This window comes from Carya illinoinensis, chromosome 6 (genome assembly GCF_018687715.1).
Source record: "Carya illinoinensis cultivar Pawnee chromosome 6, C.illinoinensisPawnee_v1, whole genome shotgun sequence".
Classification (NCBI taxonomy): domain Eukaryota; kingdom Viridiplantae; phylum Streptophyta; class Magnoliopsida; order Fagales; family Juglandaceae; genus Carya; species Carya illinoinensis.
The window spans coordinates 19,815,989-19,831,836 of NC_056757.1; the positions used below are offsets into that span (position 1 = coordinate 19,815,989).

The 15,848-nt window shown below is 37.2% G+C and overlaps 1 protein-coding gene across 1 annotated transcript in view; it reads right to left on the bottom strand.

Annotated features, from left to right (window-relative positions):
* Positions 1-3,717: 3,717 nt before the first annotated feature.
* The window catches only part of LOC122313151 (peroxisomal ATPase pex6-like), a 44,262-nt gene continuing 32,131 nt past the window's right edge, over positions 3,718-15,848 (bottom strand). Inside the window, exons 18-24 of the mRNA XM_043127905.1 lie at positions 15,632-15,754; positions 10,672-10,755; positions 9,022-9,206; positions 8,586-8,724; positions 8,452-8,511; positions 5,644-5,715; positions 3,718-4,127 (exon numbers count right to left, since the gene is read on the bottom strand). Of these exons, the coding sequence (XP_042983839.1) occupies positions 4,014-4,127; positions 5,644-5,715; positions 8,452-8,511; positions 8,586-8,724; positions 9,022-9,206; positions 10,672-10,755; positions 15,632-15,754 (777 nt within the window). The 3' untranslated portion in view covers positions 3,718-4,013. The remainder of the gene's footprint in view (positions 4,128-5,643; positions 5,716-8,451; positions 8,512-8,585; positions 8,725-9,021; positions 9,207-10,671; positions 10,756-15,631; positions 15,755-15,848) is intronic.

Sequence of the window (15,848 nt, forward strand, 5' to 3'; positions counted from 1 at the left end):
AAATCAAAACATCTCCAAGAATTCCAAAAAAATCAAATCTTACTTCTAACATATTCATAACATCATCCTAAGATCAACCATGCTTTAAATCATCAAACTAAAGTCCCAAAATCCCAAAATAACACTTGGAGTTTTTGGTTTTACACTTAGTCCAAAAACAAAAACTTTTTCCTCAACTAGCTTTGATAAATCTTTTGATCAATGGCTTAAGAAGGTAAGATCTTCAAAATCAAGCATCACATGGTTTAAAAATGTGTCCTAAAGAATATCCAACCATCAAAATTAAAATCACTTGGCTAAAACTCAATAAAACATGGATCTAACCCAAAAACATAAAATCTTAGGCCTAACTGAAATCTTATTGCATAGAAAAATCATATATTTAAAACTAATACTAAATATCTTCAAAATAACATCCTAACATGAAAATAAGAGACTTGGGATCATCATATAAAAATATCAAATCCTTTAGAGTAAGATAAAACCTCGAAATATTCAAACTTTCTCCAAACAAAAACTGTTTTTCCAGTTCCAGTTTTTAAGTTTCTAGATTTAAGAAAATCTATCATCAAAAACTTTATTCATGCAACAAGACCTCAATGGAAACTCATAAACATATTCTAACAACACTCCATAAATTTTCGGACCAAGATATATCCATTAGTTTGGTCAAAAACTCCAAAACATAACATACTCTCCAGTTTCACGCCCAGAATTACCTTTCCATGGTTAAAAACACTTTTGACCAACCAAATCACCATGTAATGATACGAATAATATATCTACAGAAACTATACTCAGAGAGAAACAACTTTTATGAAGGAGTCATTGTGTTAAAATACTTACAAAGGGTTAAAAATCTCCACGCAAAAAGATCCATAAATCTACCTGAGAGAGCTCTTTTGGGTTTCTCTCTAAGAACGGGGTAAAGAAGTGATTAAATGGAAAGAAGTATGTCTTGCACGACTCTAGAAATCCGGAGGAGGAAGATATGATCTTGAATGACCCTTGATTGGAGGTGGCTATGTGACATAAAGTGGAGAATAGTAAGGGGAAATGACTGCCTGCAAAAGCTGTGAGGTATGGAGGTTGATGGGATGGTTTCTCCATCTCATCAAGGCACTATTGGGTGCAGCCAAAGGAAGTGAATGGTCTGCCATGTAGGGGAGGAAACTTCTTCAAGAAGTTTTGCCAAGGTAACCAAATTCATGGGCCTCAACCAAGTGGGCTTCAATTTGGGGTTAAAGGAGGTTTGGTTAGGGTTTGAGATGCTATCAAACTCAAATCTAATTTTTCTTGGCCCAATCAAATTTCCAGGATTTAAAAGGTTGGATAATGATGTCATAACAAGAATTTGAGAAATTAATAGCATGTGGAAGTGATTTAATCAAGTGATTAAATACAATGTTAGAAATTGGATCAAAAATGGTTTGAAGACCAACTTTAGGGTTTGGGGAAACCATTTAGGATTTCGATTTCAACCAAACTTTTGGGGTTTCAATTGGATTCCAACAATTTAGGGTTTCACTAGGGTTGAAACCCTCTTTGATCTGACTCAATTTGGTTGATCAGATGAAAAAAAAAGTTTTGCTTAGGTGGCATGATCTCATACCTTGATTTCCTTCACAAATCCAACTAATAGTTCCTCTTTGTGCCAAATGTCTAATACTATTCACTATGTGTGGCTAAGATCTTTCCAAGTGTCCAAATAAAACTTCTCTAACCTAATTTGGATATTCCACACTATGATTTTGAAAACACTACACTTAGTACACTTATCAAGGTTACTATTTACTCCAAAAAAATGAATAATAAACTTAGTACTGGAAAATTATAAATATTTATATTAACCTACAGTGAAAAATCGTTTACCAAAACTCAACCCCAAAGTGCCCCTAAAATAAATTCACAGTTTTGAATAGGCTTTTCGTCCAAAATTATGAAAGTTGGTTATTGCGCCATAAAATCCTAAATATTCAACTGAATCAAGTGGCACAAACCATAAAATATTCTAAAACTTCTAACTACCTCAAACAATTAAAATCGTATTTCTGGCACCCTAGTAAGGGATAACACTGACTATGTTGACAGACTAAAACCATTGCGATTAATCGATTCGTAAAAACTTACAGAGTTTTTACGAGATTTCAAAGTCTACAGAAATTCTACTATTGAATTTCTAGCAGACTGTTACAACCGTAGACATTTTTTGTTTTGTTTTTTGTCTCAAGGTGTATAACAAACTTATTCCTTTTGATATTTTAGAATATTTTACAGACTATAAATTTTCACAATAGTGCAATACAATACATGATTCGAATCCCTTTCAATATGTTTTTCTGATATTCACGAACTGTCTCTCTCTCTCCCTCTCTCTCTTTTGTGGTGATTGTTATTTACTATAAATCATGAAGTCGCATCATATTTCCTAATAAAAGTAGAAACATTCTTTTCTAGAAGATGGTCATAATCCTTAGTCATTGGATTCAACTTTGAATTTGAACTTCGAACTTGATTCCAAGAATGGCCTAGCTCGTACTCCATTCCATGTCCTTGAATTGGAGTAGGTATTCGCAGTCCACTAATGAGTTTGTTTTGTTGGGTTTGGGTTCGAAATTCCATCTACTCCTGTAGCTGGCAATCTTACGTTTTTTCTTCAATTTCGTTTATTTTTTGTTAATTTCTTTTAACAATTTTCATAATTCCTTTTTATTTTTTATGTGTACTGTAAAAAACTCTAGGTTGTTGTTTAAAATTTAGTTTTTAATTTTTTGTTAACCTTATGTTTTTTAATTTTAAATGTTTACTAATTTTTTTGTCTTTTTCTCTACTTGTTTTGTTGATTTTCTAAAACTTATAAGAAACTTATTTTAATCTTAAGTTTTAAAAGTTGTTTTCAATGTTTTCTAAGTTTTTTAAGTATATGTTTGGGAAATGAGATAAAAATATATATATATTTATCTATCTATTAATAATAGTGAAATAGCTTGTAAAATGTTAGTTAAATGATTTGCAAATAGTAAAATAGTTTTAGTTAAAATGTTTATTTAGGTATAGAGAAATAAGATAGAAAAAGTTGAATAAAAATATTATAAAATTAAAATATTATTTTCTAATATCATTTTTGTTTTGATATTTGAAAATATATTATGGTTTTATTTGGTAGTATAGGAAAGTAGTAATGATTATATGAAAATGTTTCAAAATTTGAAATTGAGATGTGTTTGTGTTTTGTTGACGTTTGGAAGAGAAAAAAAAAAAAAAAAAAAAAAAAAAAAAAAAAAAAAAACCCCTTAGAAAAAATTTCAGATAAAATGAGATAGTATATCTTCCCTAACAAGCCTTAAGTGTTTTTATTTTTTATTTCTTTTCTTTTTTTTAATACATTGGAGGGTTTCAAATCCAAGACCTACATTTTGGAAGCCAGGGTTATACCAATAAGGCCACATGCATTTGATTAAGTGTTCTTATTTTTTTAAGTCCTAATAGAGGGACTAATTTAAAACTTGAAGATAACCATGGATGTTTGTTCAAAACTTTTAAAATCAGCTGTAGCAGTTTTAAAGAAGTGCATGCGGTAGGAACTTGAACTGTAATTCTCCTTATGATAAAGCACATGGTGACACTAAAGAAAAAGAAAAGTAGGCAAAAAGAGAGGCTGTTTCGGACCACCAATTATACAAATGGGGACTCCAGAAATCCACCGGTCATGGCAAATACGGGGTAAACTTCAAAATTGTTAATTAGCTTTTTGTAAAATAACTTAAAACAATGCCTAAGGTTAGCAGTATTTTACAGGGCACAACTGGAACCGAAATATTTTGGGAAGGAAATTAAAAAAAAAAAAAAATCTATATGGCAGCTTTATTACATTACGTTACAAGACAAAGCCTTCTCCCTCGTCTACTCGAAAAGAGGAAAACGTGAGATTTCCTCTTAGGCATACATTTACACCAGAATTTGGTGCCCTTTTCCAAATTTCCCAAGAATAAATTAATGGTAAATCTCTAAAATTACTCCCCGAAACCAAATGGTGATTTCCGCCTACTTCCGCCTTCCCCATACTGCTCATTCCATTTCCTTAGCTCATTCATGCTTGCAGCATCATAGGCAACTGATGGCCCAACCTATACACCACAATGAGACATCAATTTAATGTTTCCGTTATGTTAATGCCTTCTACAGAAAACATATTCATACTGAAATAAATCATACAGATGAACTCGAATAAAAATGAGGAAAAGAAATTGGTGGGATATTCCATCTGAAAGGCTCCGTTAATTTTTGGAATATTCATGGCCAAAAAGAAACAAGAAACAACAACACTACTTAATCCTAAGCACAGCAAACAGTCAGTAAAGTTCCCAGACAGAATTCACCTGCAGAGCCGATCTAACTACACCAAGAAAATATCCACTCAGAGAGCATACAAAGAAGAGTGTTTGATTGAGTAATATAAGCAATATGAGCCCAAGAGAAGGAAAAACAAAAAAAAAAACAAAAAAAAAATAAAGAAGAAAAGACAGCTATTGCCTCAACTGCCACCATATACATTTTTGACACAATGTGATCCACACTTTCGGAATGTTCGTAGGATAAAGTGACTGCCTTTAAAGCTTCAAAAAAGTCCACCGGAACCCATGAGCAAAGATGGCAGAATCATAATGAAATCAGGGTGGAGGCGGGGTCCTAATGTCCGAAAATAAATTATTTTTCTCATATTTCTTCGTAAAAGCATAGAACTTTTCATCCATACTCTACCAACTAGCTTAAACTATTCTCAACCCTGTCTGCAATCAGCAGAAATTTCAAACTATAACACGACCATAGAACAAAAGCAATGAAAAGATGGCCTGCACTTTTTGCACTTGACTTGCACGTAACAGTGGTTGGGACTCATCTTCCATCACATAACCCAGAGATCAGCTTCCTTTCGTAAGGAGCAAGGTAACAGTTCGATCAGTTCTGATAATTAGAGACCTCAAGTAGGCCGTCGTTGTGAAACTTCTACTCAGAAGGGAAGGGGCACAAAGATAATCTAAAGGTAAACTAGAGAACCAAGATCCAAAGCGTGCAAAATGTAATCATTGCTGCTTTGAAAAAGGCTGTAAGTGGTGCAGCGTATATGAAGATGATGATGGGGAAAATACTTTTTCCGCTAGTTAACCCAATTAAAGCTGAAGAAGCTTATTGAAAGGTTACCGAATGGCTGTTAGTCTTAAATAATTTATGTTGCATTTCTATATTAACGTTTATGGCTGAATTATCTTGAAGCAATCCATCTGGTCCTGAACTATTGACCTGCCAATGAATAAAATAATCGCACCCCACTTTGAGAGTGTAACCTCTTAGTACCTGCTTTCTGATATTTGCCTGAATAAGTAGCTCCAATTCCTAACCAGCCATTTCAGAAACTCAATGATTTGATTTCCACGTTATTGTAAATCTTTTCCAACTTCATATACATAAATGTGAACTTCATAATTTCCTTTTCTTTGATAGGAAAACTTGCATGCACTTTGAAATGTAAGAGCAAAACGCATACCATGATAAATAATAATCTTATGCAATAAAGCCAACAACTTATCAATATAATAATAAATAAATAAATAACGTCAACTTCTAAATTTTAAATTTCCCCACCTTCGCTTTTGACTGGATAAAATCATCCAAACTAAGTGGTCTTAACACTGGACCTACACCACTTTTGTCTCCCTGCAAAATAATTAAAACGAACGCAAAAGGCAGATAAAAGGAAATTATTTAAGATTTTAAAAATATCAGAAGTTGAATGATTAAACAATAAGGTTAAGACCCACATACACAAGTGTACTAGGAATGGCAAAATAACAGGAATGCAGTTTTAATTAGATCATCAACATATATGCTAGAGAATCCATCTCCATCTGAGAGAGAGAGAGAGAGAGAGAGAGATGTACATTCAGCCTCAGTGGAGGCTTCTTGGAGCCAGATAATGAATTTTCAGAAAATTTTACAGGTTTCTCAATTCACGAATTTGCTCGTCTGTTTTCAGAAAATTTTAAAAGAAGTTTTGTTCTATCTCCAACAGACATTTTGTTGATGCATTCCTAATTTGCAAGATTCATCCTAGCATAAAGTGTTGAGGTGTGAATTGTCTCACACATACTTAGGTTGAATCTTAAACACTAAGTAAATTACTAAAATAGTCCTTGTGGTTTGCCTTTTGAATATATTGATCCCTATACTCTAGTTTTGAACTTCTAACTTCCTGTAATTTCGCTTTTGATCAAATCAGTCCTTCTGTAAACATTCTGGTAATTTTTTTTATTGGCACCGGGTCCGGGAACAGCATCCCGACTAATCCCGGGGGCAGGGCTGCATAGGCCCTTGGCACGGATTTTTCCGCAAGTACACCTCAGGTATTTCAAGGGAAAAATACTCGGTTCCTAGAAATTGTTTGCACCAAAAGCGATTTGAACCTTAGACTTGGGGGAAGCATACCCCCTAGGGCTGTACAGGAACCGACGCCGCCGACCGCCACCGACGCCAACCGACCGCCACAGCACGGAACCGGCCGAAACCGGCAGGGAACCGGTTGGCCGTCGGTGCTATTTATGTAAAACCGATGTCGGTCGGTTCGGCAGCGGTTCACCCCCCTAAAAATCGCTGAACCGGCCGACTATTTATATTTATATTTTTTTTTAAAATATACTTATCTAAACGGCGCCGTTTCACTCAAAACTGAAGTGAAACGGCGTCGTTTTATGGCTTAGTATTGGAAAAAAAATTTAAACGAACGGCGCCGTTTTAACTCTAGGGTTAACACAGCGCCGTTCCTCTTCCCTTCGTCTTCTTCTTCTTCTTCTTCGTATCTCTCTCTCTCACCAGCCGCCGCTTCTCTCTCTCTCTCTCTCTCTCTCTCTCTCTCTCTCAAGGCGCACACAGCGCAGCCACGCAAGGCCACCTCCGTCGCCAACTCCCTCTCTCTCTCTAAGCTCACCTCGCGGCGTCATATCTCTCTCTCTCTCTCAAAAATCTCGCGGCTTCACCGTGGTCTCTCGCTCTCTCTCACGGCGCACACAGCCACCGACGACGCTGACGAACCGACCGGAGTTATGCCGAGACCGAGGACGACGGTTTCCTCCCCCTTCTCCGGCCGGTTTCGGTCGAGATTTTCATCAGTTTCACCCCATCAGTTCGGTCTCGGTTTTTGTCCAAAACCGAAACCAATATGTCGGTTTTATTACCCCCAAGCCCAAGGTCTTTACCACTTAAGCCAACCCCTAAGGGTTAAAGTTCTGTTAATTAACTATTAAAAGTGTTGAGGCAGCATGCCACATCACATGCCCCATGTCATGAAAAACAAAATAAAAATAGAATAAAAATCTAAAAAAACCTATATTAAATTAAAATTTAATACAAAATCAAATAAAAATTTCAAAACAATTTAAATTAAAAAATTAAAACTCAAAATTGGTTAGAGAACTTGGGGGCCATCCTCGGCAGGGTTCTTGGGGGTGGTTGCAACATAGGGGTGCTACCCGCCAGTCTCCCCAGCCCTCCCCTGCCTAGGCGGGGTGGCTATTTTTATACTTGTGTGTCCCTGCCCTCATCTTTCCTCAAAATTACTGCTAGATAGGCGGGCGGAATGCATACCCTATCTGTCCCAAACCAATTTTTTAACACAATCCAACCAAACCCAAGTTCAAATCTGTGCCCTGTATGTGCTCCGAGACCTAGTAGAGACTCACAGGCATGAGAGGAATGATGACTGGTGAGTACACTGAAGAGAGGAAGAAACGAAGGAGGTAGACACTGAAAAATGAGAGAGAGAGAGAGAGAGAGAGAGAGAGAGAGAGAGAGAGAGAGACGACAAGTGTCCAATAAAGAGAGAGAATGAGGGGAAAATGTAGGGTTTTTATTTCTTATATACTTACATATAGCAGGTGGGTGGGTTTTTACCGCCGTCCGCTCACTTTCTCGTACTTACAAAATCCAAATCCACCTGCCTGTTGCCCAAAGGGAAAGGCAGATCTGGGTGACCTACTGCCCACCCCTAGCGGTCACCTACTTGCAGATCTCGGAGTGGTGGCCCCCAGTTCTCTTTGGCATAGTCTTGATTGTTTTAAAAAAAAAAAAAAATTGGTTTAAATTGTTTTTAATTTTGTATTAGTTTTTATTTTAACTTTTACGTCTTTTATTTGTTTTTAAGTATTTTTATTTCTTATATTTCATATTTTTATTTTTCAAGATAGATGGCGGATAATGTGACATGCCACATTAGCACTTTAAAAGGTTAATTAAGAGAATGTTGACAGAAAGACTAATTTGATCAAAATTGAAACCACGAGGAGTTAAAGGTTTAAAATTAGTGTACAGGTATTAATCTATCCAAAAGGCAAACTATAGTGACCCTTTTGGAATTTGACCCTAAAAACTGACTCAAGATTATATTTAAAGGCACCGTACCTCTTTTTCTTCCTCCAAAAGTTCTTGAACAGGTCTATATGCTGCAGCAATACACAGATTCTGAGCCCAAAAAAAAAAAGGTATGAGACATCCATTTCTTTTAATCTAAAACAAATTTAACATCTGTGCATTACCTTCAAATCGCTACCCGAGTATCCCTCAGTTGCATAGGCAAGTTTGTCAAACTGAAATTCAGGTTCTAGATGCTCTTGTGAAAGAAATATTCTCAAAATCTTCAACCGATTTGCAGCATCTGGTAAGTCGACGTATATCCTACATAGCATAGAAACATTACTCGACTAGAAAACAATGTTGATTCTGTTTTGCTTCAGATTAATATAAACTTTTACTTTCAAATTTTATTCATAGTAATAGAAGAGTATGCAGGAAGTATACAGGAGGAAACACCAAACTTTCACTAACACCAGGGTCTTTGGCACTAATGTATCAGCAAATAAAGCATGTAGTCAGTCAGATGCAGAGTGTAGGAAGGTTTTGGCCAATAAATGAAAAACAAAAGGCAGCCTATAGTCCTTCAATCCCAATAAACATTCTTACAAAGCAATTTACCTTCTCGGTAAGCGACGAATTACAGCATCATCAAGATCAAAAGGTCGATTTGTGGCGCCTAGAATGAGGATTCTTTGGCTGTCTTTGGACCTCAATCCATCCCAAGCTGCCATGAACTCGTTTCTCATTCTTCTAGTTGCCTCATGCTCAAATGCACCACCACGAGCACCAAGCAGACTGTCAACCTACAGCACAAAACCAAATATCTAAACAAAGAAAATTGCAGAGATGAGCAAAGACAAGCTATAACATATTATAAGGAGCCAACTTTGTGTAATTATGACAACTATGTATCACCAAGACGACAACAAAAAAAATCTTTTACTTTCTGTGACTGCCCCCCAGCCGATCCCCAAAGAAAAATAAATTTAAACAGATCATTAATTTTATAGCATAAAAAAATAAAAAATAAAAAATAAATAAAAAAACTTGAAATCATAGAACCTCACCAAAACTGACTCATTTTTCTTCTTATCATGCCAAACCCCCCACAACATCGTCCTTTGAGCCTACCTTTGGCTAGAAAACCTCAGACACACGATCCCACCCGCCAAAATTGTGTATCAAATAATCCAAGAAACTCGATTGCGGAATAGAGCATAGGATCCTGAGTCTATAGCTCATCCCAGGTCAGCCCTTTACCACTAAGCTGCACCATGATGGGCAAAAAACCAACTCGACACCTTTTGAGACAAACCGAAATGGGAAATGGTAAAAGTGGAAGAATGTGCAGCAACTGGAAAGCATTTTATAGGTTACTTTAATCTGCCTAAAGTTGTTAGAGATGGTTATCAAATTCTTCCCTACAAATAGTACCATAAGCCACATCATACTCCCCATTTGTGTGATTACTAAATAAAAATTAAATAGGATTTACAACTAAGTTAAACATATAAAACAAAAAATATCAATGAAATTATTTATTTTATTCAAAACTAAAATTATATTAAATGAAAAGTAATATATTTAATTAAATTACTATTTTCTATTTACATAATTTTCATAACACCTACTTTTTTGTTTTCTCGACTTGTGTATTTTTACTTTAGCACACTATATAAATAGCACTTTATCCATTTCTTCGCTCAAGCAAAGTTTGTACTTTAGCACACTATATAAATAGCACTTTATCCATTTCTTCGCTCAAGCAAAGTTTGTGAGAAATGGTTTCTCATCACTAACATAAGAAGAGAGAGAGAGAGAGAGAGAGAGAGAGAGAGAGAGAGATGATAGAAAATTAAGTTGCTTAACCAAAACTTTGGAGATCAAAATGCTAATATTGACACTCTTTTAAAGGATTTTTGTTTTTTTAATAATGCCTCAAGGTATATTAACTTAGTTGCATAGTATATTTTTTATTAAATAAATTTAGTTATTCCTGCACATCACACAGGTTTGCGACTAAAATGTTTGAAAAGCTAAGTCATTTGGAAGTTTGTCATACCATCCCACCCAAGTTTTTCATTGAGGGATAATACAGTTAGAAAAGGCTATCCATATGCTAGTCATTGAGATCTACTGTCAGAGTAAACCACATGTGCATTAAAAAAGAACTACACAAAATATTTATGTTTAGATATGTAGATGTATCTTTTCATGACAGAAACCAAACTCATCATTTATTGCATGTTTTCCATAATGAAAACTCACCTCATCAACAAATATAATGACAGGAGCGAGCTTGCTAGCAAAGGAGAAGAGAGCCTTGGTAAGCTTTTCCGCGTCTCCAAACCACTGTATTGGTAACAGTAAAAAAATGAGTATTTTTTGTGCAAAACAGAAACATCAGAAGCCCCAAAGTAACACCATTTTGTTTCTTGTGGGCTTGGTATGAAGCACCCATAGAATTAGAACTGGCAGACTCCCAGCCACCACCCAAAAACTGACAGGGTGCAAGTGCCATATATGCTACAGTCCATTGGTAAAATATAACCCATTTGACAAGTTGACACATCTGGGGAGGTAATACAATAGTGAATAATATTGCAGACCAAGATGATTGAAAATTGGGTGGATCCTTGCACAATTGGTTGTTGATGAAAGTATAATGAAAGTAAAAACTTCTCGAGATTAAAATGGTTGTCGCGGGTGGATACATATCCGGTGGCGAGGGTTCCATGTGAATGGCCAAAACTTTGTAGCCAAAATTTAAATGATATGAATATTTGAATTAAAGGAGCTGAAGTGCTAAGTCTCGGAGGTGTACATTGCAGAAGCGTGTAAATTTGTGACGTAAATTTCAGGTTTCTGGTTTTTGTATTGAAGTCTAACAAACTTTTATTGGGAGCTTTCCAGATTTGATTCTAGGAAACAAATTTAATGCAAGTCTCATTCAAGGCTTAGATAAGGCATAAATTCCTCTTATTAAAAATTGTGTTGGTTTAAAGAGTTAAATGGTTACTCTTTTAGTGTAGGGCTCGACGTATTGTATTGGTCTTGAATTAGGTTCCAAGTGACAGTTGGTAAAGGATCATCATGGTCATTACATTGACTAGCAAACAAGTGGCTCTTGAATGGGTTTTTTTGTTAAATATTAGTTGAGAAAATGTGCACTTTAGACTTGTATTTTCAACTTGTATAAACTTTGGCTATGTACACATTTCCTTGTTATTTTGATATTAAATGTGGGCCTTTGAGAAAATTTTGTTTATGGAATATGTTGGAACAGATGGAGAAATGCTTTTGCGTATATTTGGGGTTTATGAATTTTTGGAACTCGTGAGCATGCCATTTATTCTTGAGCCCGTGATATAAATGAATTTGTGACCTGTTTGAGGCCCATCATGGCGTGATATCTTTGTGGTATATCAATGTTCTCATGGCATGATATCTTTGTGGTATGTGGTGATTTCCCTCTTTATCATGTAGCCTTGAATAATGTTTTTGGTTGAAACACATTGTTTTTGGTAAAATTTGGTATTGCTCATATCTACTCTTATGAGAAAAGAGCCAGTTGTGAGATTTTCTTGACACACAGATGGATGAAAATGTCCTTGAAGGGATGACGCTGGTGCAGCATTTTGAAGTTATCCTTTTGGTCATTTTGCAACTTTTACACATTGGCTGGAGCCCTCTGTTGGATTTTTATGCTTTCCACTCTTGTTACTGTCTCATCTCGCCTGGTTCCAAGGAAAAAGTGTCGTCCCATTTGTTGCTTTACTTCCCCCATCTAATGCAGTTGTCGCGTCACACGTCAATTTTCATCCTCTTCAGAAGCTTCACTGTCCCCAATCCCTGATAACTTCATTACACTTTTCACTGGCCAAGGTGTTTTCTTTACACTGCTGTCTCACATTACCCTTCATTTGTCCGCTCTGCTACCACCAAATCCTTTCGTGTTTTGCTCCTTTGCCCTTATTCCGTGTTCATGTGTTTATCTATAAGAAAGGTCTTCCAACACATTCACGTCTAATGTCTCGTCCCACTTCCAAAATCAGGCTCCTTTACCTTTTTGGTGTAAAAAGCAGGTGTCCTTTATGCTGATCCCTCAGAAGAACTGGACCCTCTTAATACCCATCATTAGTTCATCCTTGGACCCACCATTTCATAAAATACTCCTACTACTATCCACATACGGACCATAAATACCTGCAAAGCCCCATTCGAAACCATCACCCACTCTCTTAAAATGGCATGCCACCAAATATTCTCCCACATAATGATCTATCAACTCCACCACCCTCCTATCCCACATAACAATGATACCCCCCAATGCCCCTCTCGATACTAACTCAACCCATCACACACAATGACAACTCCACAAACTATTAACAATAGATTGATTTACAAACTACAGTTTGGTTTCTTGTAAACAAATAACATCAACCCTCCATTAACGAATCAAATTCTTCACCCAGAGACATTTTCTAAAATCATTAAGCCCCCAAACATTCCAAGAAATTATCTTAGGTTTCATTAATAATCATTGGCAGCCCTCCCCTTGCCTTTATTTCTGAAGGCACTTCCCCGCCCCTACCATTATCAATGACTGAGCACAACAATCTCTTCAATTCCCTCTCCTTTTTCTAAGCAGATCTAGCCAAAGAAGGTTGACGAGTCTCAATAGCAATAAGGAGGGCTCTAAATTGTTCCTCAAAGCCATCATAAGAAACTCCCACACAATCCTTAATTTCATCCACCTTCCTCAACACCCAATTAGAAGATTTATTATTCCAATCAATCCATGGAGGAATGGAACACAATGGATTAGGAGCATAATCCTCATCTAATTCAAACATATCACCAAATTCACTTTCCTCATAATCTTCACCTCCAAAAAGAGCCAACTGCATATCTGTATTATTAAACTGGGTGCAAGGGACCCCTGAATCATGTATCTTGACAACCCCATGAGCATTCACCCTCAGCCCCTCACCACCATCTACCTCCTCGACTATCACACCCCCTAGCACATGCTCAACACCACCATTACATAATTGATACGACAATAAGATTGCATTGAATCCTCATTGCCCTTCTCTAAGATAAAATCATTATGTGCAACCCCCACAATAGGAGAACACGACTTCCTCCCTCTCACCGGAGTAAATCTTATCGTCAGAGATCCCCCGGAATATTCTCCTTTCGTCGTCAACCCCTTCTGAGTTGCAAGCCCATCCATCTAAGTCGTCTATGGACTGGGCTGAATGTCCACTCATGACGGGCTCTTGGATCTCTGCCGACTAAGTGTCACCTTCGTGGAACTCAACACCAGAATGCCCCTGAAGATTCGCCTGCTACCTTCGATCCTTTTTGTGAAGATGAAACTTCCATCGGAACCGCCGTCCGCTTGGGCTGAGCCTCCACCACACCTAACAGGCTTGAGACTTTTGCTGCCCATGAAGAATCTTAGGCCTCCAGTGGACAGACTCAGTGACTGGTCCAGCCCAACTCCTTTCTTAGCAACCAGAGGCCCAGACAACGCCCCCGATGCCTTCTTATTTTCTTTAAAAATCACTGAGACCTAGCCCAAGCCCATGAGCAAGCCCAAGCCTCTGAGCAAGCCCGAGCCTCCATCTACCAGTTTCAGCAGAGAATCAAACTTCTCCTTCTAGCCAATAATCTTTGCCTGTATATGCCATAGTGACCATTCCGCTTCTCCAAGTCTCTACAACACTTTGGAGGACCAACCTACAGCTCCGCCATCAATTTGACTCTGTCGGGACTCCACTATCGAACCTTCCTTCCTATTTGTTCCTTCCGACATAATCTCATCCTTTCTCTGATATCCATTACCACCCTTCTGGTGAGAACCAGAATGCCCAGGCACTGGCTTCAATAATGCCAACACATAAGAAGCTTCACCAGAGGAGGTTGCACCTTTGTGAGAAGTGGCTGTAAGCACCTCTTTACCTCTAGAATCCTGTGAAGCAATGCTATTGTTAATAACGACTATGTTATTGTGAGCAGAAACAGAGGAAGATGAACTAACCATCTCTCTCATATTCCTCACAAAGCAAGCCCATCCACTCCCTTTCCGCCCTTCAGGAATCACTAATATACCCTTTCCCCTACCAGTACCATACTCGATCAACTTCACAAACCTACCATACGAATTTTGTCCTCTTTGAACCATGAAAATTCTGTCTCCTTCCCTTCTAGTCTGGTAAGAATCCATTTTTCACAAAGTCCTAGGGCAATCCTCCACCACCTTGGCCATCCAAAAAACCATCCCTCCAGAAAGATAAAGAGACTTCATTATCTTCCTGCTCTTTTCATAGATACGAAAAAAGCTACCCCCTTTTCTTCTGAACACAAACAACTTTGCTTCTATCCAAAAACTACAATCCATCTTCAACTAAGGAAAAATAAGCAATCCCCATAAAGAAATTGCTAAAAGAAAAAAGAGAGGGTAAGAGGGCTCACAAACAAAATACAAACTAATATAAGGTTAACGATTATTCCCAGCGAGAAGCACCGAGAATAGAAGACGAAAATACATAGCAGAGAGAGAGAGAACGAGAGAGAGAATTACAAGCATTTCTATCAGAGTAGTCGAAGGTTCTTTCTCTTGAGGTTATAGCTATCAAGTTCAAAGACTTCGGATTGGACTAGGCTATAGCTGCTCGAGGTTGAAGGCATTGTGGCTGGATGATCATCGGCTTGCATTTTGTGATGTTACAATGATAACTTTTGCCAGTACAAAGAGTTTTAGTTGTAATTGGACTTTTAGGTTGATTAATTTTTTGGACTATACATTGTGTAAATATTCAAATTTCAGTTGCTCTGGCCAAACCTTGGAAATGTTTTGAGATATTATTTCTTGTGTTGGGAGATTGCTTTGAGATTTTGTAAACAGGGAGGAACTCTAAATCATGAATGGATCGGTCTGTTTTGTACTTTTGGGTTTGAGGCATCATCCAATATCACATGGCTGGCCTTACTAGGTGGTTTTGATGCTTTATGTAATGACACAAAGAAAGCCTGAGCTACATCAAGGTGTATACTCCAAAAGGACTAGGTTGAAATTGGAGCTTCCTTCTAATCAATATGGGATCTCATTCATCTCATATTAAATCCTGGGTATTAAAAACATAACAAAATAAGAGATACGGCTAATTGTTTGGTCCTAAAAGATTATTACGGATTGAACAACTTATTTTATGCATACCTTCGATGTAAGAGTCGAACCCGTTATGCTGATAAAGTTTGCCCCAGCTTCTGTGGCAAGAGCCTTGGCAAGAAGGGTTTTCCCTGTTCCAGGTGGCCCAAAAAGTAATATTCCTTTGCAAGGCTGGAAAAGCATTCAGAAAATCATATAATGAAAATGCACACCACAAACCCCATTCATCCTTGATCAAAATGCATACAAGGCATAAAAAAAAATC